A 22,085-nucleotide genomic window follows, 5' to 3' on the forward strand; every position below is an offset into this window, starting at 1 on the left:
TCTCTCATAAAATCAATGATGTCCTAAATTTTAAGATTCAAAACATTCTTTTTTTTAAAAAAATATATTTATATTTTGTTCGGTCTTATGAACTGAACAATATATTTTTTATTCAAAATAAAAATCAAATTCAATATGAAAACGCATGAAATTGGAGCATGAGATTATTTGTTGTTGCCCCAAATATGGAAGTAGTACTAGTGTTGAGGCTCATTTGTTGTAATGTATTGGGTTGTTGAATTGCCTTGCCTACACGTGAATGAGAGTATTAGTGAGTTGAATAGTAATTTTTGAATCTTTTGTTGGCCAAATGCAAGTCGAAATCTTTCAGTGATTTTTTTTAATAAAAAATGACCCTATCTTTCAATGAGTTATACATATTTTACCCTCTTTAAATTTATTAATTGACGATTCGATTAAATACTCATGAAAAACGTAAAATTGGCCTTGCAAAGGATCACCATCCATGAACAAACATTGTTGATAAAAACTGCCAAGTTAGTTGATCATTTTTGTGCTTTTAAATCTTTATTGTTAGATAGTCAAAACAAAAAAACTTCTCTAACTCATTCTTAAGTAATATAGAAAGAAAAATAAATTCACGTTGAGATGAAAGAAAATTAAAAATCCATATGAAGCTGCTCACAGAAAGTTGAGATAAGAGAGAATTCAACTTCAACTTGTTTCCATAATCACAAATTCTGAACCAAGGAATCCAATTTTACCAATAGTTTTGGAAATAAAGGTTTTAACAAGGCCAATCACAATGCTTCCAAGTTTAAAAAACTATGGTGCTTTTGTAACTGTCAAGTGTCAACGCAGCCACTTCCGCCTCAACTCGACAGGAGCCCAACGCACTACCAAACGGACCCTATATCCTCGACTGAAAATTGGCATGGCGATTGTAAAGTTGTACAAAATCAAACCATGACCTGCCAAATTGCCAACATATCCAGTAACTGTAACTCATGCCACCTATATTCTTTTCACTTGCATTACTCGTACTGATCTACACTCCAGTAGATAATTCAAGGTTGGCGAACTCATGGTGTAGCATACAGGACAATTGGAGAAACAAAGAAATCGTCTCTTTCCCCTCACATTAGCCAATTGCTAGGGAAGGGGGGGAAGTCCTTCACAGGAACTTCTGTATAATAGTATGCCAAAAGTAATCCATATATCAAGAATGAAGAACAGCAGTTTGTGACTTGTGAAAAACAAGCAGCTGACCTCCATCACTAACCACTGCAAAGACATTTGAACTTGAATCATCTGTGGCGATACAAGAAACACTGCCACCTGATATCATTGCAAAATAAATCAGTGAAATTACTACATAATAACTTGACTATGAAGAGCTGCTTGATAATGTCTAACGGGCAGAAAAGAAATGCTCAGTTATTGGTGGAATTACTGTGTTTACACACGTATCAAATCAATGAAAAATTCACAGCCAAGATTGAAGCAGACCTTTGAAGTGATGCAAAGAACCAAGTTTACATCCCGTAGACAATTCCCACATATACACAAGTCCATCACATGTACCAGTGATCCCATGACCAGCAGAAGCACCGATTACAATAGTTCTGCACAATAAATTTCACAATTCAAACTCATAACAAATGAAATTCTTGGATCTAATCTTCAAAAACTTCAAGAAATTCAAGTGAACTACACAGCACCAAGAGATGCCATATATACACCTCTTCTCAATCATTATAATTTCAAATGCATTGGGCATTCAATTTGCTCTTTATCGATGGAAGGTATTCAGCAAAACAATTTCCCTCATTTCTTTACAACCGCTTTTTGTCTAATCAAGCAGTCTGCTAGAAGCATAACTAATAACAATGAGTCACTTATTAAGAGGTGTTCTGAAGTCTGAATTAAAACTTCATCCTGATATGCTACAAGCATGTATAGAAATCTATCTTTTTGTAGCGACATCCATGGCAAAACAATCATAAAATATTTACCATACATTGAAAATGAAGTTTATAACGAAGTGATCCAAACATCATACATAGCATACATGCCCAAAACAATTCGCATTTTGCATGTTTGCTTGAAAGAGCTAGAGAGCACCTTGGATCCAATGCACTGCCAAAGATCACCATATTTTTCACAAGTAGTGCAAGCCTCCAACATCGAACTGAATTTGTTTGACAATTACTTGCCTCAAAGCCATGATGATCATAAGAATCAGAAGCAGTTGACATTAGAAGCCACACAGCAACATCTTCCCCATCTGCTGGTGGAAAGTTGTGCCCCTCGCTGTGACCTGAGATACACATATTTGTTGCAGCCATGATCCCATCAATGTGATCCTCCACTGTAGGATTACTGATGAAACAGCATTTGCTTTCCCAACTGAACAAACAGATTGGAGATATTTGAAAAACTGAAGCACTTGGAGTAGAAAACCTTGACACAGAGGTTCGTTTTGAAATATCCCTACGGAAGACAGAATTAGCGTCAATTTTGTATTCTTTCCTTCATTTTGGACAAAAAGAAAAAGGGAAATACACATTACAAGAATTCAAATAATAACTCTAAAATTTTAAAAGGTGAAAAGCATAAAAATGTTCGCATAACAAATGAACACAATGAAAACATCAAGAAAGGAACATATAAAACATAGAAATTCAAATCTATTGCAATATTTTTGTTGTTCATTTGCATGTCTAAATTCAATATATTGTAACTTGAGCGTCTTGAAATTTTTATATAATAAAACTACTAGAAGCCTACAACAGAATGAAGGAATTTTATATAGCATGCAAAGATATGGTGTAAGCAGAAGCACAAAAAATCCATTAGGTTTCATCTATGCTGAAATTCAAAAATTAGCAAGAAAGAAAAAATGACACTACCGCCAATCTTCAAAACCAGTTTAACGATTTTAAAGTCTCCATTGAGAATCCATATCTCACATTATGACAAGGGATTTTTTATCTACTTCAATCTTAGATGACTTAAATCAAAGAAATGTGATATAGAAAGCTTTTGCGATTCTCGGCAACAAGGAAAAACCGTATAGACACCCATCACTTGCAATACCAAGAAACTTTGAAATGACAAGCGGTAGATACAAACCATTGTAGCTAAATATGCATACCATATAGTAAATTTGCCAAAACCATTGTGACCAATGACAAGAGAAGCGCACTTAGGAATTCTTTTCAACTCCACAATTGAAGGGGAAAAGCAATCATTAGATGGTATGGCAAACTCTTCTGTCGCTGTACTGCAATAATACAGATGGGAAATATGAAATAGTCAGATTAGTGGCCATTAAGTTGAATAAGCAAATACAATATTAACCCGTTAGCAAAGTGGCAGGTACAGCAGGGACAACCGATTCAAAGATTAAGACCCCATCTAAGAAGATAAAACCATGAAGATAGATTAAGGTCTTGTCAACTCATGTACAGCTTTTAAATTTGAGCAGCAGATGTTGCATAGACATTTGTAGGCATTAATAATCCATATCTGAACATAAACAAATGCGATGAGAGACACAATTCACTCATGAAAAAAAATTAAAAAATTCCTATAGGACAGGTATATTTTCCAAGTTTACACAGAAAAAGAAGTATATTTTGCAATTAAGGAAAAATCACAAAAAGGTGATGCAGGTTAACCTATCAGAAGATAAAAATATCTGCATTCAAGCATTTCTGACTCCACTTACTAAATATGCAACGACTGCTTCTAGCATCTGAATTTCAGATTGTACGGGTGTCAAGCCATGTGTGAGGCCATATATATTATGTAGGCAGTTCTTTGCGTTCAACACAACAGAACATATGTAAGTGGAAACAATTCATCATATAAAGAAAAGAAAGAATGCTTTACCTCCATGTTGAATTCATAGCCCAAATTTGCAGTCTCCCACTCTCACCAACAGCAATAAGATGACTAGGTTCACATGCCAATATAAGCTGCACATTTTCCACTGTTCTCAATTTCGTCACAACTGAAACGTAACCAGCCTTTATTTGCACAATTTTCACAGCATTGTCCTCAAAACATTCCGGTGAACATGTTGAGCACCAACAATCTAGTTTCCCTTCCCTGAGAGCATTCATGGGAAGTTACAACTCATAATTTTACCACTCCAAAAATTTCCTGCATAAAATAAAGCTAAAGTAGTCAACCTGCAGTACGGTGTTCTTATACTGTCAAGTAAAACAATGCACTGCCCATCTGGAGTGAACTGCAAAACTGATCTTTCATGTGCAATCTATTGAAGAGAAACAAAAGAGATACAGAGTATGTAAATAAACCATATGCAAGCCAACAAAGAAATTAAGGGAGAAAAGAAAGAAAACCAGAAAAACTGAGGAGAAATACAAACAAAAAAAAACCTACCGCTTTGTCGGAGTTTTCTATTGAAAATGGTAGTGTTACTGATGTGTGACCAACAAAAGAAGGGAATCCTAGCTCAGATTCTCTAGTAGTTAACTCATAAGAAAAGAGGGTTCTGTTTTTATCCTTGGGAAGGCCACATAAAACACAAATGTAGATGCTATTCCCTTTTGTTCTCAACAATAGAGATGTAACAGGCAAGGGGTGCAAATAGCATCCGATGAGGTCAACCTTTCCCTCTAGTTCATTTTTAAGCTCCAGTTTACTATCAAGTTTCAAATCCAAACTTGCTTGAACTTCACCAGCAACTGACATGCTATTGTCAGAAAAAGACGTTCCCTCTTTCTGAAATGATGGGGAAGTTCCAAGCTCTGGAAGCTCCAGTTTACTATGATGAGAAACAAGTACCACGTTGTTCAACAGAGCTTTGGAATCTGTAGTAGTCTTTTCTACTTGCAGACTATGGGATTGTTCCCCAAGCATCACTTCAGCACCAAGTATATCGCCTGTATAAGGTTTGTCAGTACTAGTAATTTGGTGACTTTCAAATGCGCATGGTGATTCCATTGTTTCAAGGTCTGGGCCATCATCAAAGTTTCTGCGCTTGCTACTTGCCGCCAGTGGAGCTACGAAATTTCTCGTTACACCATCTTTGTTCCGAAGTTTCTTTCTAGTATATACTTTGGATGGAAGTTCAGTTAAAGATGCACGGTCCATTTCAAGAACCCCTATTTCAACATTTAAAATTTTCCTTGGTGATTGGATAGAAGTTTCCATACAATTAGTATTCACATTATTTTTATCATTACCTGCGGAAACATAACCAACCTATGCATTAGAAGATAATTCTTAACAAAAAACAAAACCTAGGATATGGAAATCTGAAACTTTTATCTGTAGACATAGAGAATTCCCTTTCTTTTCCCTTTCTTTGGTATTTTATGATAAATATTCATCTCTTGCAAAAGTTAATAAATATGCTCTTTCTGAATAGGAGGTCCAATGTAGACTCGTACAGATAACTTACGGGTAGTAACATGGGTGCTTCCCTTATAGTTATGGGAATGCCAAGTGAGTACTAAATATATAGTTACAGGAAAGGTTGCGCTTAATTACCTTCAGTAGATTCTGGTGTGCACTTGAGCTCTTTTTCCTCAGAACGGATATCAATGTCTCCCAGATTTTCTTCTAAATTAGAACAAACAGTCTGGTCCTGGTTTTCTTCGTATAAACATCTCTTTTTGGGAGAAAGAAGACCTGAACAAGTATCAGACATCAGTACATCAGCTTTGATATGTCTTTCACTCATTGTCATGTGCACTTCATCATTGCAGAAAATTTCTTTATTCCCACAAGTTTCAACATGACAAATCGATAACTCCTTGATATCTGCACTAACAAAGTGTTCCTCAGTATTGGGATGACTGTCATTATAGGAACTAGTTTGATTAGCACTTCTGAAAGAAATTTCAAGCTGGTCAACATGATCCCTGGACTCATCTTCATAACTGTCAAGAACAACTGACTTCGCATGTTCGAAAGCAGGAACAACTGAACCAAGATCTATAGTGGGAGGCTGAGCATCAGTGAAATATTGAGGTTTTTCATTTCCCTTCTCAGATGTTGGCCTACAGGTAATACTCTCCGAGGTGGTGGCAGACTTCTTTTTCTTTTTTGGATTCTTCTTGAGCAATGGAATCGCTTGAGGGAGCAAGACTGTCATCATTAACTTGACCATCTCCTGGTCAACTGAATCAGAACCGCCCTTTCCAGAACTCATGTTTGAAACAGATGTGCCTACTTCTTCATGTGATTCAGTTATCTGTGCTTCAGAAAAAACTATATCGCCTTCATTGATTTCCAACTTCTCATTGCAAGTAATTTGACCCCTGATTCTTGGAGCAGAATTCATAGTATCTGCATTAAATTACCATAAACTGTGAATGACAGACTAATCAAACTTCATCTACAATGGAGAGCAAGAGCTTGGGCAATCAAAACTAGCAAGACTAGCATCAGTAGCATGCGAATAAGGACGAAGTTAAGGAATACCTTGCCCAGAATCTAAGGTGTCAGGGGCACAAAGATTCATACCACATAAACCAGGAGAGTTTTTGGGAACTGGCTCATCTCCATCTTCATTTCCCATTGCTATTGGAGAACTGAACTCTTGCAGATTAATATCTTGTGACCTATATAACTGTTAGAAATTAAGAACGTTTCTTGATTTTTGAATATATTAATTCTACACAAAAAAAAATCTGCATATGTTGAAATTAATTATCCGCCACGTCATCATACAGAAGCAAGATCTGATTCCCAAAACCAAACATTTTTAACAATTCTACGACACAAGGCTCAGGTGGTGGAAGCAGGGACAGGGAAGGGCGAGTTCTACAGAATTTGTCAAAGTAAGCTGTCAATAACAGCAGCTTCAGCATACTTTCAAAGCCTCACGGTGCGTGGAGATTGTTTCGAGTATTTTGAACTTGCGACTCAGATATTGCATCAAAGCAATACCTACATCACAGGATTACATGTAAGATTCATCTACTCTACAGGTTCAGGGCAGCAATTCTTACATATAATACATAGAAGAAAGCATGCAAACATCACAAGGTTACATGTAAGAGTTGTCTAATCTACAAGTTTAGGGCAGTAGTTCTTACAGGTTTTTCCTCTGTACTGGTACTGTTGCCTGCACTAGTAAATCTGAACTTTCCTGAACTAGCAACCCCGTTCTCATCAACAGTGGGAAGAGCTTTCTCTTGAGGTCTGGATCTTTTCAGGTGAGTAACTGACTTTGACTTCATATTTTCAGGTTTCCTACTTCTCTTTCCTGTAACCCTTGGTATTGCTGAGTATGGAAGTAAATTGGGATATGTACAAGCATCTAGGCATCGATTATCGTGCTCATCTGTTGAAGTTACATTGCAGAAACTGGAAGATGGCAAGCTCTGTTCAGTTGTTCCACTGACATTAGCTACAAGTTCCCGAAGTAATCTCTGGACTAAAGGATTTTTGAACCCAAAAAACTGTACAATGCATGCAAAAAAAGGGAATATGATTTAGCGTAGTACAATTCATGATGTTAGGTCCTATCCATTTGCACAATGCGTGGCCAAGAAATTATCACCATAACATTATAGACAGAAATCATAAGTTGAAATAGCTACGATATCATCTAAATTCCAAGCAACTCAAATTTCAAAAACATCTGCAATACTGAGATAGGACTTCCACAATGTACTCTTCAAGGGTGTCATTCTCACTGATTAAGGCATTAAGCTAAAAGTCTGGTGTTTTTCTATGGGTTATGCTTACTTCCTTGCAGTGGGACTTGAATAAACATTGAGGACATCATATCTCAGAAATCAAAAGCTTAGAAACCAAGCAAAATTAACTTATGATAAATAAAATAGTTGGACCAGGAAGATGATGGGAGCATCAAAAGAAATTTAGTTATGCCATATTACTTTGATTACTTCAAACCAAAAATAAAATATCCAGTACTTCTTTTCTGGCAGATAATGTTTGGGAGCAGAAAGAAAGCATTTCTTGCACGGAAATTATCAAAATTTTAAAAAAAAAATTGTAAAAAGATTGTTTCTTATACGTGACTCTACAAAAGTTATATATAGATATTGTTCCCTAAATGAAGGATCAGTTCCATTAGCTATGAGCAATGAGTAACAGAAGCTATGGAAGGAATGATTCCTTGGGGACCCAAAAAATGTCATAGCCTGCATAAGGGGTTCCTTGACTCCCTTCACATACACCAGGGTGGCCAAGACAAGAGCATACCACCACATGAGGTGCTTGTCAGGCTAATGTCTTGACTCAAGAACAGAGATGTAAACTAAATAAATCAAGAAACTAAAGTTTTAATAGAACACTCTAGGATCTACCTCTGAACCATCTATCTTGCATGAAAATCTCTTTCCAGGCCAAATCTTCACGAGGCAACCTTTCTTCTGAAATTTATTCCATGCAATATCTGGAGTCTGCCCAGAAAATGAATCTCCTGTGGGAGAAGTGATCTACAGAAATACAAAAGTGTTGATTAGCTTGGTTTGACTTCAGTTAAATCCAACCAGAATCAGAAGTTGATAGCTATGAAGCTGAGCTACAAACCATAAATAAAGGCCCTTTTAGACCTTCACTGATTTCCAGCTGATATGTGCTCCCATGATGACCTTGAGCAGCATGGTATCCAACAGGATAAGGATAGCGATCTTTACCCTAAAGTACATGAATAGAATTCTGTCAGTTGGGAGAATTACAGAATATGTGATGTGACAGCCATATCAGTAACTCCTATGCACAGCTTCCAACTTTCTTAGGAAAAAGACCCAGCTTCCAATTTTCTTAGGAAAGACCCAGCTTCCAAGTCATTACTAATCATGCAATTAGAAACTTAGTCAAAAGCTACGTCGCATATACCTTCACTTCATTAATCAACTATCAATCAAAGCTAATTCAATCTTCAAAATCATTCTCATGGATCTACAAAAATTTAATCATTATAAAGTGAATAAGAAAACAGAAAACATCAAGAACCTGAAACCTTTTTTCAATTGTTGTTGATTTAAGCCTATATGTGTGCGCTTGTGTGTACCTTGGTGTTAGTGCATGTGCATTTAGTACATGTAGAAGGAAAGGACTCTCCCAAAAGGCTGATAACTTTTACTACTGACCAATGAAAACTAAAAATGCTTGGGGGATTTTAGTAGTATTTTCAGCTTAAAAGCTATTTTCACTGTTAGACCAAAGATCAAAGCTTACCCCAAGGACAATCAGCATCAAATGCATCCGCATTAACTTTCCAAAAGCAAAGAAAAATGTATATCAAATGGTAAACCGGTTAGAACTATATTAATCCCCAAAATGGATTTTGTATGAAACTCACAGCTGTTACATTTATTTAGCACGATTTGTCAATTTGTACGAAACTCACATCATGTATTCTCGTTGAGCACGCATGACCTTTTTTCTTGATACTTGTTATAACTTTTTCTTGAAGAGAGTACAACTTTCTATTTAAGAATACCATTGCTGCTGTTCCTGAAATGGATTCAGAGTTGAAATTCCAACTAAAATTGTTCTTGCATGCAGAATATCTATCTTCCTCAGCATCTGACCTCTTTGAAGTCGTATTGATAAAACATAAATTTATTGGTAAATGGCAATGCTAAGGAAGCATAAGCATTATATTAAGAATACAACATAAATTTATCTCAAGCTCCTCACCACCCTGCCTAAAGGCCACGATTGAATCCTAATCTTTGTCAAAGAAGAAAAAAAAAATGGCATTCATATAAACAAGCATGATGTACAGTGGATTTCAAATGTTGACATATTTACAACAAATTTCAAATGGCATCAATGCTGACAATACTCCCATGGACCAGCTCAAAAATTATAGCAACTTGTTACACAATCCTTACCGTTATTCGCTTTTTCAAATCCTAGCCCTAGAAGGTAAATTTCACATTTTATAAACCATAATTTGCAACATCCAAAGGACAAATAGAAGTACCTCCACAATTTAAAACCTAATTTAGCCGCAGCTCAAACCCTGATAAATGATTCACAGTTTGTCTACCCTTTCAGTAGCTGATTACACTTCAAAACAAAGTGTTCACCCAACATATTGGTCAATCCTATCACGATCGGAATTTACTAGACATAACTTCAATTTAAAAATTATATCATCTGCAGTGTGTGAGGTGCATTTATAATCAAAGATATGAGAGATAGAACTCGAACCCTGGAGCTGCTCCAGTACTTCTTGTTCCATGGTCCACTGTAGAGCGATCCGATTGAAACTATTTCGAGACTGTCGGGTTTTTCTTCTTCTTCCGATTTCGCCATTGATGAGTAAAGTTTTTGGGGAGAGAGAAACGCCGATAGATCGATAAAACCCTAAGCGAACACAACAAAAGAGCCGATTAAATGGCGGGAGCGAAAAGGAGAAATGGAGTTTTGATGGGTTTATTATCTTCCCTCCACAAGCTCAATTAATAGTTTTAAAATGAGAGCATAGGTTGTCCTCACTTGTAGGTGACGGTCCTCCGTGCAGGTGGAATCCTATTGCTTGGTAACAACTTTTTACATTCACTTCGTGTAGCTTTGGGCCCTTGAGCCCACTTAGTGTTATATATAATGAAAACTTTAGTCACACCCCTAAGTTTACTAAGGACACCCCGTCAACTGATCTTTACAGGGGTGATCAATAAAAATTGGGATATTTTTAGTAAATTTAGAGGTATGACTGAAGTTTACCTATATATAATTATATATACATATGGGTGGACTCTTTTTTTTTAACAGGGGTTTGAGGAGGGGAGAATTTGAATCGACGACCTAATGGGTGGGTGATCCCTTATATGTAATGTGATTGTCGTTCAACTAACGGTTCACTTGCATATGGATGGGCTCATAGTATTCCTCCGTAGATAACTTAGGTCCATTTGGTAGAGTTTATATTTAGAAAAAAAAAAAAACTATTTTATAAGTTATTGGGTACATACTGTTTGTTGATCCTTTCGAAATTATTTTTTATAAGCGAATTCAAAATTAAAAAAAAAAATCGAAGTCCATATTTCCTTTTATTTTAGTGGATGAGTATACATATCAACATATGTTTGGAAACTTTGGAAATAAAATTAATTAAAAGAGGAAAAAAAAAAAACTCCAGCTATTTTTTCCACATAACTTTGTCTCACCCATAAAAAAGTTTGTAGATATATTAATTTTTCAAGAATTAGTTGCATACGCATAAAGCCAGCTCGACAGTTAGTTGGACCGAGACCCAATGCAAACTACTCGGAAATAGTGGTGTATGTAATTTAGAATCAAAATTTTGACCTCGGATAAAAAAAATTTACGCACTGAATCAGGAGAGTTAACTTATCGTGAAGTGGTTAACAAAACAACAACCATTCTTCATGTAGGCTCCAATTTTATCATTGCATGGACGACCAATTTTACACATAGGAAACTCCTCACATGCCATACAAGTAGCCTGTAATAGTATACAGTATTAGATTCAAATTCATAATGATTGAGTTTGGCTTTACAGAAGTGCAATCTTGTGTAGATTAAGGCCTGCACGTCACTTGTTAACTATTTATATATAGTTCCCCTTAATTACAGGACCTCATACACCACATATTTATACTTCCATTCATGCATATAAAGGACGGAATATGTCACCTCTAAGACCATCCACAACAGATACTTTTACTAGAATCTCTAAATTTATAGTAAATGTACACTTTTCACATATTTACAGTTTCTCTAACAGTAACACCACGTAACAGATATTCTAAATCTCTTAAGTAATCGTTTATATACAATCAATTTTTATCATTTAACCTCAATCCCTTTTACATTTAAATCAAATGACATTAACATTTAAATCAATACTAGTAGAAGTAGTGATTTTGTGTTGATACTAGTAATATTGCTGGTCAAAACGAGAACGCAAAGAAATGCAAAAGTTTGTCACCGGATGAGTTCATTGTGTTTAGTGATCGAATCAATTATCATAATATCAATTTCTTTAAGCTTCTCAGAAGACAAAAATCAATCTATCTTTACAAATCCCTCATTCAAACAAATCATCAATAACAAATGACCCAAATAAAGAACCAAATAGAACAGAAATTACCAAATGGGAGACTTTTAGAAAGCCTGGAATCCTGGTGGAAATTGAAGAGCTTTTTTGGGGGCCTAGCATCGCGATGGTAAAATAGTTGAGAGAGGCAACTGGACGGTGAGAGTCAATCGGTGAGACACCAATGGCGGTATCGGATCATCTACGCATCAAGTGCGCCGTTGCATGAGAGACAAGAGTACATAGAATGATAGAACTCGATAAAAAAATAGAGAAATAAAATAGGCAAAACAAATGAATATTTTTTATTAAAATATTGGACCCAGTATTCTACAGTAAAACTAGACATCCACAGTTTCACTATTCACATATACAGTTTTACAGTTTTACTACAATATCTGCTGAAGCTTGTTTTTGGGTCAAAAACTATAAATAATACTCTAATTTTACAGTAGATTCCAATTTACAGTATCTATTGGAGGTGGCCTAATGTACTAGACAGCAACAATGTACTAGATTATATCCAAAAACAATGTAATTGTGTTTGGCACAAGGGATTGAATAGGACTAGACAACAACATTAATGTACTAGATTATATCCCACTTTTGGATTGTGTACCATTTTGGTCCAATATAGTCCGATCCTCTTACTTATCCAGCTTTCAAAACGCTACGTACTTGGATTGTTTCACTCTCTCAAAATGTCTTAGGGTGCGTTTGATAGACGGTTAGATTGATTTTCAATGATAGTGAAAAAAAAATGTTGAGTTTAAAGTTCTGGAATATAATGTAAGGTGTTTGGCGAACTAAAAATTAACGCTTAAGGAAAATGTCTAATCTTCAGAGGCTTTGAGGTGTTAGGTGTTTGGAACCCATGTCATTTTTTTAAAAAAAAATCTTGACAACGAAACCGCTGTCAAGAAGCTCCCAATGGGAGGAACTTCTTTTTATCAGTGAATCCATTGGCATTTGGCACCTGTTTGGCGCAGCGGATTCGGACGAAATAGGCTTTTAGTAAATCATAGAGCGTCAACTTGGAAAACATATTAATTGTAATTTAGTATTAGCATGTTCCTTGTCTAAAGTGAAAAAGTGTTGGAAAATATATTAATTGTAATTTAGTATTAGCGTGTTCCTTGTCTAAAGTGAAAAGGGTGAAAGATAAATGTAATAATTGACATGGGGTCACAATACTTTAATTTGTCCAGCACCTAATTTAGGGGTAAAATCTAAGCAACCCAGCCACTCCATCTAAATCATATCCTTACAACTCACAAGATTGCCTCTACAAGAACATAAAAGACAACTAAAAACATTCCAAATTGTACATGCATTAAAAGGGAAAAAAAAAATTAATAGACCTTTAAATCCAAGAAATATTGCAAATTAATCCACAAATCTCTTGATTGTTTTGGTGATCGAGGAACCACCCAACCTAACATGTCTTCGGACAATCTCAAGCTCGTACAGCGCCAGTGGTGATTGGTGGTGCTGATCTCTTGATGGTGTCAATATGAGTAGTCTCATACACTGGTAGTCCACTTGAGTAGAAACCCAAATCAAAGTTTTCCAATTCAAACAAATCAGAGCTTGAATCACTCTCTGCTCCATCATCTCCCACATCATCCAACTTCCTCAACTGCTCCTTCTGCTCTGTAGATCCATTGCTGAATTTTACCTTATTCTCATACAAATCTTGGCTCCTCCTGTGAAGTTGATGATGATCATGGTTGATCAATTTCCCAATTGTGGGTCTTACACACACTTGAGAAGGCACAACTAGTTGCTTGTGATCAAAGAAGCTTCTTAAGCTCTTGATGGGTGTTTGTGCATAGTTAGCAGGGGGAGTCCTGAAACCAGAGCTTGAAGAAGAATACAGGGACTTTGTATCAGCTGATGTCGCATTCGAGCTTCGAAAATGGCTAATGCTGCTCCTCCTCCTCCTCCTCATACTATTGGGACTTTGATCATCTTCGTCTTTCATGGATTGTGTGGCTGACTTTGATGATTTCTTCTTCTTCTTAGACCCAGTTTGGTTAAATAGAGAGTTCAAGAAACTAGCAAGCCTGCCTCCTGGTGAGCTTGGTTGCTTGTATTTCTTGTCTTGCTGCTGCTTTTGATGAACATCAATCTTGTAATTAGGGTCTTGTGGGAGAGACTTTCTAGCCATCATTGGTACATCTAAGCTTATTCTTCCTCCTCTCATGCTCCTCTGAGTGTAATTAGTTGTTGTGACATTGTAGACTTGTTGATGAGCTTCATTGTAACCAGAGAAGTACCTTGCAGCCTCAAACACATCAAGCTCATCAGAACCATTTCTACCATGGAAGGAGGACTTCTTGTTGTATAATTTGGAGGGTTGGTCTTGAATTCCTTTGGTGGACATGATTGGAGATTGATATTGGGACTATATGTGGAAGTTGTGGTTGACTGTTATGTATTTATTGAGAGATTGCAATAGATGGTTTTTGTGGAATGATTGGGAGTAGTGGGAGAGCTTTGTTTCCTTGGATTCTAAAGTTGTAAAATATGTTTGAGTGGAATTAGATTTCAAGTGGATGTTGGGCAATTAAGATTTATGGGCATGTACTACACACTATACATGTAGCACTTGATTTGAGTGTGCGGGGCCATAAGGCTCTGCAATGTCAAGTTAGGTGGTGTTGGATAATCTATCAAGTGGCCAGATGACTTAATGCTCTAAATCCCACATCGGCAAGAGAAGAAATGAAGTGTAGAAATATAAAAGGTCAAAACTTTCTTAACTAGTAACAAACGTTTTTCCTAATCTCAAACTAATATGGGTTAGTGCTAGAGATGGGAAGACAAAGTCGTCTGGATCAGTGTGAATTAGTTCAAAGCAGAGAAAATGCTACTTGTGTAGAAGAACGGGTTGTTACAACACAGGCTGAGGTTTGATGGCATATCATTATAAATGAGTAGAACATCCTTTTGACAGCTTAATTACATAGAATTAGTCACTCTTGAATTATTGGGAATCTTTAGATAATTAAAAGTGGGGAAAAAGTAATTTTGTTTGTTATGATATGTAATTGACTCAATTGTTAGGCCCCCCCCTCCAGCAATATCTATTTTGCTTTATATTGTTAGATTTATCATGGCAGGATGTGGGGAAAAGTTTGATGAAGATAATTGAATTTTGTTACTTTTTGTCGTTTATTGGGATTTGATGATGAAAACTCTTCCACACAACTGTCTTCATCTCTCATTGGTGACAATATGAGCAAGTAGGAGTTATCAAAGAAATTATTACTAGTAAATTGGGTGTAGTTAGTTGAAAAAGATTACTCGTATTTAATTTTGTCCTAATCTCCGTAGTAAGACTTCTTAACCAGACCAAACTTTTAATTAAGGGTTTCATATTTAGCTGAAAATCGCATGGTTGATTCTAAACGGTGCGATTGATTTGAAACAAGTGACTTTGCTATATTGTATGCATTGGTTTTTGGTCAAATTTCATTGTTTAAGCCTCTAAATCCACAATTTAGTGTTATTCTGATATTTTGCTTTATGTAACAATTTTATTATTTGGTTTTCTTTCAAGTTATTTTAAGATTTTGACTTTCATATTATTTAAGATTGTAACTAGGGATGGCAACGGGTCGGGTACCCTTCCATTTATAAAATACCAAAACCGTTTCCATTTAATATACTCTATACCAAAACCGTTCCAAAACCATTTAAAAAACCATTTAAATTTCCAAAACCGGAACTGTTCCATAACCGTTTATCATCGGGTATCCGTTTACCATTTAACTTTTAATTTTTTAATTTTTTTATTTGAAGATTATATTAATATAAATTAATATTGAGTATGATTTATATTAATTATGATTTTATAATTCAAATTAGTCTAATTTATAGTTTTATTAGTATGCTTCTATAAATATATACGTTTTAATGTGCTTTATCATGTTATAATTTAATATGCTAGTTGTATATCTTTATAGATGATTTATAATATTATTACTATAATGAATCTTTTTATTAAACGGTTCGGGTACCCTAAACCCGGCACCAAAAACCAAATCTGACCCTAAACCATAACGGGTTTGAAAACAAAAACCAAAACCGTTTCCAAAACCTATAGGATCGGTTTTCGGGTTTTAAACGGATCGGGTACCCTGTGGATAGTGCTCGGATCGGTTTTTTTTGCCATCCATAATTGTAACCCCTTGAGAATAGTTTTCGTTTTTGATTTCGAAATATTATTGAAGAGATGAGTCGTCCTCCTTCTTTTCAACTATCTGTATTCGTTTAAATCAATAAGGTGTTGAAGCCTTAATCCTGATATTCATGATTCGGATCAACATGTTCAAGTAGAGCATTCATTTCATCACGATGCTCTGCATTAATAAACGGGAGTGGATGTTAGAACTTGAGTACCACCCACAATTCAAGTACGTGCCTTAACCACCTCGGTTGAGGTTTTGTTGACAATCATCATATTTACCCCAAACCCTAAATCTTTACCAGTGACTTTCTCATCCAAAAGATGAAAAGGAAATACTAGTGTTTGGAATTGGTACCTTACAAACACTATGTGGATCATATTTATCCACCAATGACTAGCTAGCTAGCACCACTTTTCCTCCTCATCTCTATATATTATTATTATTATGGGCATACTATAGTTAGCTAGGTAGGCATGTATTCACTTTAAGGAGACATTGGAAGTTTGTTCGAGTGGCAGGGCTGCTGTAAAATTATTACAGCAGACCCCACTGTAATAGTATTTTGGGATAGAAATATTTTTTTAAAAAAATTGTATATGTGTAGTTTTTCCTCTAACAAATCCAACGATATATATTTTTTTAAAATAAAAGTTAAATTTAACATGAAAAATATATAACAATTTTAGACCGTTTAATACAAACGCAAAACATTCGATGTTTCAATCAAGATAAATTCAATTTTTGTTTTCAAATAAAAACTATATCATTGAATTCGTTAGATCAAATACTATATATGTATGATTTTTTAAAAAAAAAAACCATTTGTCCCTCAAATGTACTACATCGAGGTCTACGCCGGCATCGAGTTTGTTCATGTTCATGAGTTCATCCATGTAATCAATTGCCAAGACCCACTCCCACCTAATGGAGGGGATAGATGGTTCCACTTGTAATTAAAATTTACTCTCAAAATTATGTTACATCACGAATTAAAATGTGTGTTTTTTTTTTTTTCAGTTTTTTTTAGTGTTTTTTTTTTGAAAAATTATTTATATGTAGTTTTTGATCTAACGAATCCAAAGATATATTTTTTATTCAAAACAAAAATTAAATTTAACATGAAAAAGACATAACAATTTTAGCCGTTGGATGCAAACTTAAAGCATTCGATATTTCGATCGTGATGAATTTGATTTTTGTTTCGAATAAAAAAAAATCTCATTAAATTTGCTAAACCGAATACTACACATGTATGATTTTTTTTAAAAAAAAACATTTGCTCCTCAAATGTACTACACGACCTGTTATAGTTTTTACTATAGCAACGCCCGATATCCAGTTTGTTCATGTTCATGAGTTAATCTATGTAATCAATTGCCAAGACCCACTCCCACCTAATGGAGGGGATAGATGACTCCAATTGTAGTTAAATTTTTCTCTCAAAATTATATTAAATTATGAATTAAAATGTGTGTGTGTTTTTTTTTAGTGTTTTGGTGTTCTCTGCTGCTGAGTTTAGCTTAAGCACAGATGGCGCCCAGATTACACTTGTGACATGTTGATTAATTTATTTTAATTCTAATATGCCACCGACATATGATGTATTAATCAACCCAACCTATGAAGAAGACGAGTGAGATGATGATGATGACAGTGGCATTAACATCTTTTATATATATATATATATATGCATATTCATAGGGTTCCACTTCCCCACCAAATTAAGTAAGGACTCTTCCTTTCCTTTTCTCCATCTTAAGCTAAATTTTGTACCAATCCCTTTCGTCAATTCTATGGATTATTATGATAAAAATCATAGAAGCCCTTCTTGACCACTCATTGTAATTTTGGGTTCAAATAATATTACTTTCTTAATTATATATGACCAATTTAGGTCTTGAAGATAGTATCATTGATACGCCTTCCCTATAATCTATTTTTCAATTTCTTAATTTTCATATAATCCCCACCACACTTTGAATTACATGCATAACTCAGTTTTTTCACACATAAAAACATTATTTAATTTTATCAACATGGACGGAGCTAGAAATCTATATGAAGGGGGCCAAAAAGTTAGCGGGATTTGGGGGCAGCGCTTCTGAATTTTTTTTACGTAATTTCTGATTGATTGTAGTAAAATCAAAGTGAAAAACAAAAGTATTATTGAATGTATAAAAACGATGTATTTAAAAGAAGTATAATCGCCACCGTTGAATCCATTGATCTAGATTATGCATATTGAATAAAATTCATAAAGCATTGTAATGAAGTCTAGTGTTGTGTTGTGTTGTTTTTTTTCATAGACTCATGTTTTCTAGGTTGGGAAAATCGGAAAACAAATAGGAATCTCGTGACCAAACCACAAAGAGAGATCAAACACATGATGACCATTGATTCAAGAAAACTTACTCTAACAATCCTCTCTTGTTACTCACTTCCCTCCTAAATCAATGACTTAATATATTATACCTAGCTTATCAAAAAGTATATATATATTATACCTAAAAAAATTCAGGGGGCGGACAAGCCCCCTGATCCCCACATGGCTCTGCCCATGTTTATCAGTATTATTAAACCGGCGATTGAATCGGTGAATCAAAAGTTGAACCGACAGATCAAAAAACTAGAAGATCTATCACCTTCAGTTCGTTTTTAAAAACTATTGTTTTAGGGCAAAGTGACAAGCCTCTACTAAAATTATATCCTTGCAAACTATTGTTTTAGGACAAAGTGACAAGGCTCTACTAAAATTATGTCCTTTCAAGGTGCACTTCAACTTAGATAGAAACGCTAAAATCTAAACTCTAAACTAGACGGACCCTTGAACATATCATGCCATTGCGATGCATGAACTAAGTTCTTATCTAAATTTTCCATCCATCCATGATTCATGATTGATATTATGGTAGTGGATGCACCAACCAAGTCAGGCTAGCTCACATAAACCATATATGCTTCAAATCTTAGGTCCATCAAGTACCTACTTCACCTCCATTATTGGGGAGTTCACCACATACACATAAATCACAAATGCCTCACAACAATTGACACTAAACACTTGTCCTGACTCATCTTTTGCTTTGTTGGGTCTTGATCATCTTGTCTTGTCTAAGACCAATTTGTGTAAAATCTTCAAAGAAATAGATACATGTTTCTTGTTGGGTTACTTTCTTTTGTTCTACACCATGTGTTCCAAAAAGTTTACTTCCATGGTCCTGGTTTTTTCACTGGTCCAATCTTTTTATATGAAATCCAGTTGTTGTGACTGTGGACAATATATTCAGTTGTCATGGCTCGCCATTAATCAGAAAGTGACCCAATTACTTGACTTTAGTGAGTTTTGGTCCATTCAAATGTCTGGATTCAGGGTACAAAAGCCCAATAGAGGGCCCACTGGGCCCAAATGTGCTTCCACTGGTTCGACAATTATGGGAATAAGACCCTAAATTGTCCCCCAAATTTACTCATATGAGGCCATAAGCCTGACTTCCCTTCCTAGTGGCTACTGCTTGACTCTTGAATATGGTTTTGTTGGAGATAAGGGTATTTGGATATGTGTGGGTTCATGGGATAAGCTTGAATTGCCGATTGCGCAAAGTATGTAAGTGTCTGTTTGGAGAAGAGGATAATGTTTTGTATAGTATAAAGTATAAATTTATGCAAAAGGGGCTCTTATACGACTGATTTCGTTTTTTATTTATTCGGAACACTTAAAATAAGAGGTAACATGTCAAATGAACCTCTAGCATCTCCTCAACGTAAATCTTTGTTCCTCTTGACAACTAATTGTTTTTAAACGATTTGAGAGGTAGGTTTAGAATCTTGGATCTAAGACTGAAAATGCAATAAATATCATGTGAAACACCAATTCTCCTAAAATCTCAAAACTATAAAAGAAGAATTCATCTTTTGTTTTCACAGCCTAGTAGTACTCTAACAATGAGAAATCATCTCCATGCTGTATTCAGGGTTGGGGCCGCCACTCATTGCAAATAATGGCTAATGAAATTCCAAATACTATTGCTGAAAAGTTGGCACTAAACAAAGCTTGTGCACCGCAGGACACATTGTGCTACGATACATACTTGTACTACATATATATATACATATCTATATATATATATAAAAGGAGAATGGATATATATGAACATCAACTCATTTGTCTCCTTAGCCAACCAGAATACTTTTAATCCAATGCTTTAAATATCCATGTTTGTTGGCTCTCAATAACCTGTTCATAATCTCCCCACTTAGGGCAGACCTGGCGGTCGTGTTCAGTCAACATTGTATGGCCACGTCAGTACTTGCCCAGAAACCTCACTCTCCACGAGGCAAATATCGTTGCATACGGCCAAATGTTGGCAACTGGAATCATTCCACGTGGCCGACACTGCTTATTCTTACACAACTAAAAACACAAGCTTCTTTGAACTTTGTTAAACCGGTCGTTTCGAATGAAATATCGACACGTATTGTTGGTATCTCTGCTTATTGGTCTGTCCTGGAAAGACAACTGTTAACTATTAAAGCTTTCGCTCATCTGATTTGACTTTTCCGTCACTGGGATAGAAAACAAGCCTCTACCTAGCTAGCCTTCTATGCGTCCGGATCTACGTTATGGTCTGTTTGGTAGAATTTGTTTTTCATTTTTAACTTAAATTTGTAAGTTATGGAAAATAAATTAATTTATAAGTTTCGAAATAAATTGTTTTTGGTGAAATTTATTCTTGACGACGTAATTTATAACCTGTGGAAAATCTATTTTTGTTTTTACTTTTTAAATTTTTATTACGTTGACCCATTATAAATATTTGTAAGTATAAATTAAATTTTATATAAATAAATTGAAATTATTAATTTAAAAAGACTATAGATTTTTAAATTTGATATACAGGATTAACATCCAAAATTCATTTTCCACAGGTGTGATTTTGAATGTTGTATGCACATGAAATCATGTGCATACAACTTCTTTAATTTTCTTTCAAAAAGTATCATTTTTTATTTTTCAACAAATAAATATATGTATATGTATACTTCAAGAATAGGATTGTCTTGTGCCGATTCCATCTTGCAATCTCTTGAAGTTGTTATTGTAAATGCAAAAATATAGAAATCACAACTCATGAAACTTGTTACAATGAAATGACGACAATAGCTCTCTTTATGTTCAATGATATTTGAGCCCTCTATAGTTCTTCTTTCTTTTCTGAATTGGTGCAATAAGATTCTTTTGGCTCGCTCTCTCTGAGATGTAATAGCCCGACTCGATTGTATGGCCAACTCGAATATGCAACATAGATGATTAGCCCGAAATCCTACAAAAACACCAACTATCTCTGCCTAAGGTATGTATAGCACGAGTGTTTGAGAGAGGAGATCTACTGGCTATGTGTAGAAGTGTATGTTGTGGCTAGGATGTGATATATATATTGGTGGTATAGTGTCTAGGTTCAAAGGACCTTAACTAAAGGGGCTTGTGCAGTTACATCATAATGTACCTCTATAGTTAAGGTCCTTTAGTTAAGACCAATGTTAATGACCTAATAACGTCTACATCATTAACTTACGCAGTCGAGTGTAACCCGAACCCGCTAAGTCACTTTCTTAATCTCTCCCACTCACAAAATTTCCTTGCACCCGCGATTTGGATCCATATCCAAACCCATCATAAGACAATGAGGTGTTCTTCCTTATTAAGTGACATCTTCTCATCTATTCAATGTGTGACTATAAGTCTCTTATTACATTTGAGAAAATACACTTAATAAACCAATTAAAAGAACAAATCAAATACTTAATTACATTCACAAATATATATATATATATATATGTATTATCTTTTTTATTTAAAATACACCAACAAGATTTACTATTACTAGGGCACCCGCAGC

The 22,085-nt window shown here is 35.2% G+C and overlaps 2 protein-coding genes across 6 annotated transcripts; both read right to left on the reverse strand.

Annotated features, from left to right (window-relative positions):
• Positions 1–644: 644 nt before the first annotated feature.
• Positions 645–10,348, reverse strand: LOC120001458. 5 transcript variants are annotated; one of them, XM_038849802.1, is made up of 13 exons: positions 10,141–10,348; positions 8,506–8,613; positions 8,280–8,411; positions 7,041–7,328; positions 6,424–6,571; positions 5,488–6,288; positions 4,375–5,180; positions 4,161–4,246; positions 3,859–4,077; positions 3,119–3,247; positions 2,086–2,454; positions 1,471–1,586; positions 645–1,299 (listed from the first exon to the last, which is right to left on the reverse strand). In XM_038849802.1, exons 1-13 carry the CDS (start codon positions 10,243–10,245, stop codon positions 1,181–1,183), a joined length of 3,426 nt encoding a protein of 1,141 aa, XP_038705730.1. In that variant the 5' UTR covers positions 10,246–10,348; the 3' UTR covers positions 645–1,180. The 5 variants fall into 5 exon arrangements, with proteins under 5 accessions (XP_038705730.1, XP_038705728.1, XP_038705731.1 ...); XM_038849800.1 differs by having other exon boundaries at positions 7,041–7,406; XM_038849801.1 differs by having other exon boundaries at positions 646–1,299; positions 6,466–6,571; positions 7,041–7,406.
• Positions 10,349–13,207: 2,859 nt separating this feature from the next.
• LOC120002685 (protein BIG GRAIN 1-like E) lies at positions 13,208–14,578 on the reverse strand. Its single transcript, XM_038851451.1, has one exon. It carries the CDS (start codon positions 14,376–14,378, stop codon positions 13,449–13,451), a length of 930 nt encoding a protein of 309 aa, XP_038707379.1. The 5' UTR covers positions 14,379–14,578; the 3' UTR covers positions 13,208–13,448.
• Between the last annotated feature and the right edge of the window lie 7,507 nt (positions 14,579–22,085).

Source organism: Tripterygium wilfordii, chromosome 7 (assembly GCF_013401445.1).
Source record: "Tripterygium wilfordii isolate XIE 37 chromosome 7, ASM1340144v1, whole genome shotgun sequence".
Taxonomy (NCBI): Eukaryota; Viridiplantae; Streptophyta; class Magnoliopsida; order Celastrales; family Celastraceae; genus Tripterygium; species Tripterygium wilfordii.

What these genes read in the sequence shown, in the direction of transcription:
- LOC120001458 (XM_038849800.1), bottom strand. Translation starts at nt 10,245, where the DNA reads ATGGCGAAATCGGAAGAAGAAGAAAAACCCGACAGTCTCGAAATAGTT. An exon ending in CCAGTACAGAGGAAAAACCT is followed by an intron (nt 6,572 to 7,040) that starts GTAAGAACTACT and finishes AATTTCTAACAG; the next exon opens with TTATATAGGTCACAAGATAT. An exon ending in CACACCAGAATCTACTGAAG is followed by an intron (nt 5,181 to 5,487) that starts GTAATTAAGCGC and finishes ATGTTTCCGCAG; the next exon opens with GTAATGATAAAAATAATGTG.
- LOC120002685 (XM_038851451.1), bottom strand. Translation starts at nt 14,378, where the DNA reads ATGTCCACCAAAGGAATTCAAGACCAACCCTCCAAATTATACAACAAG.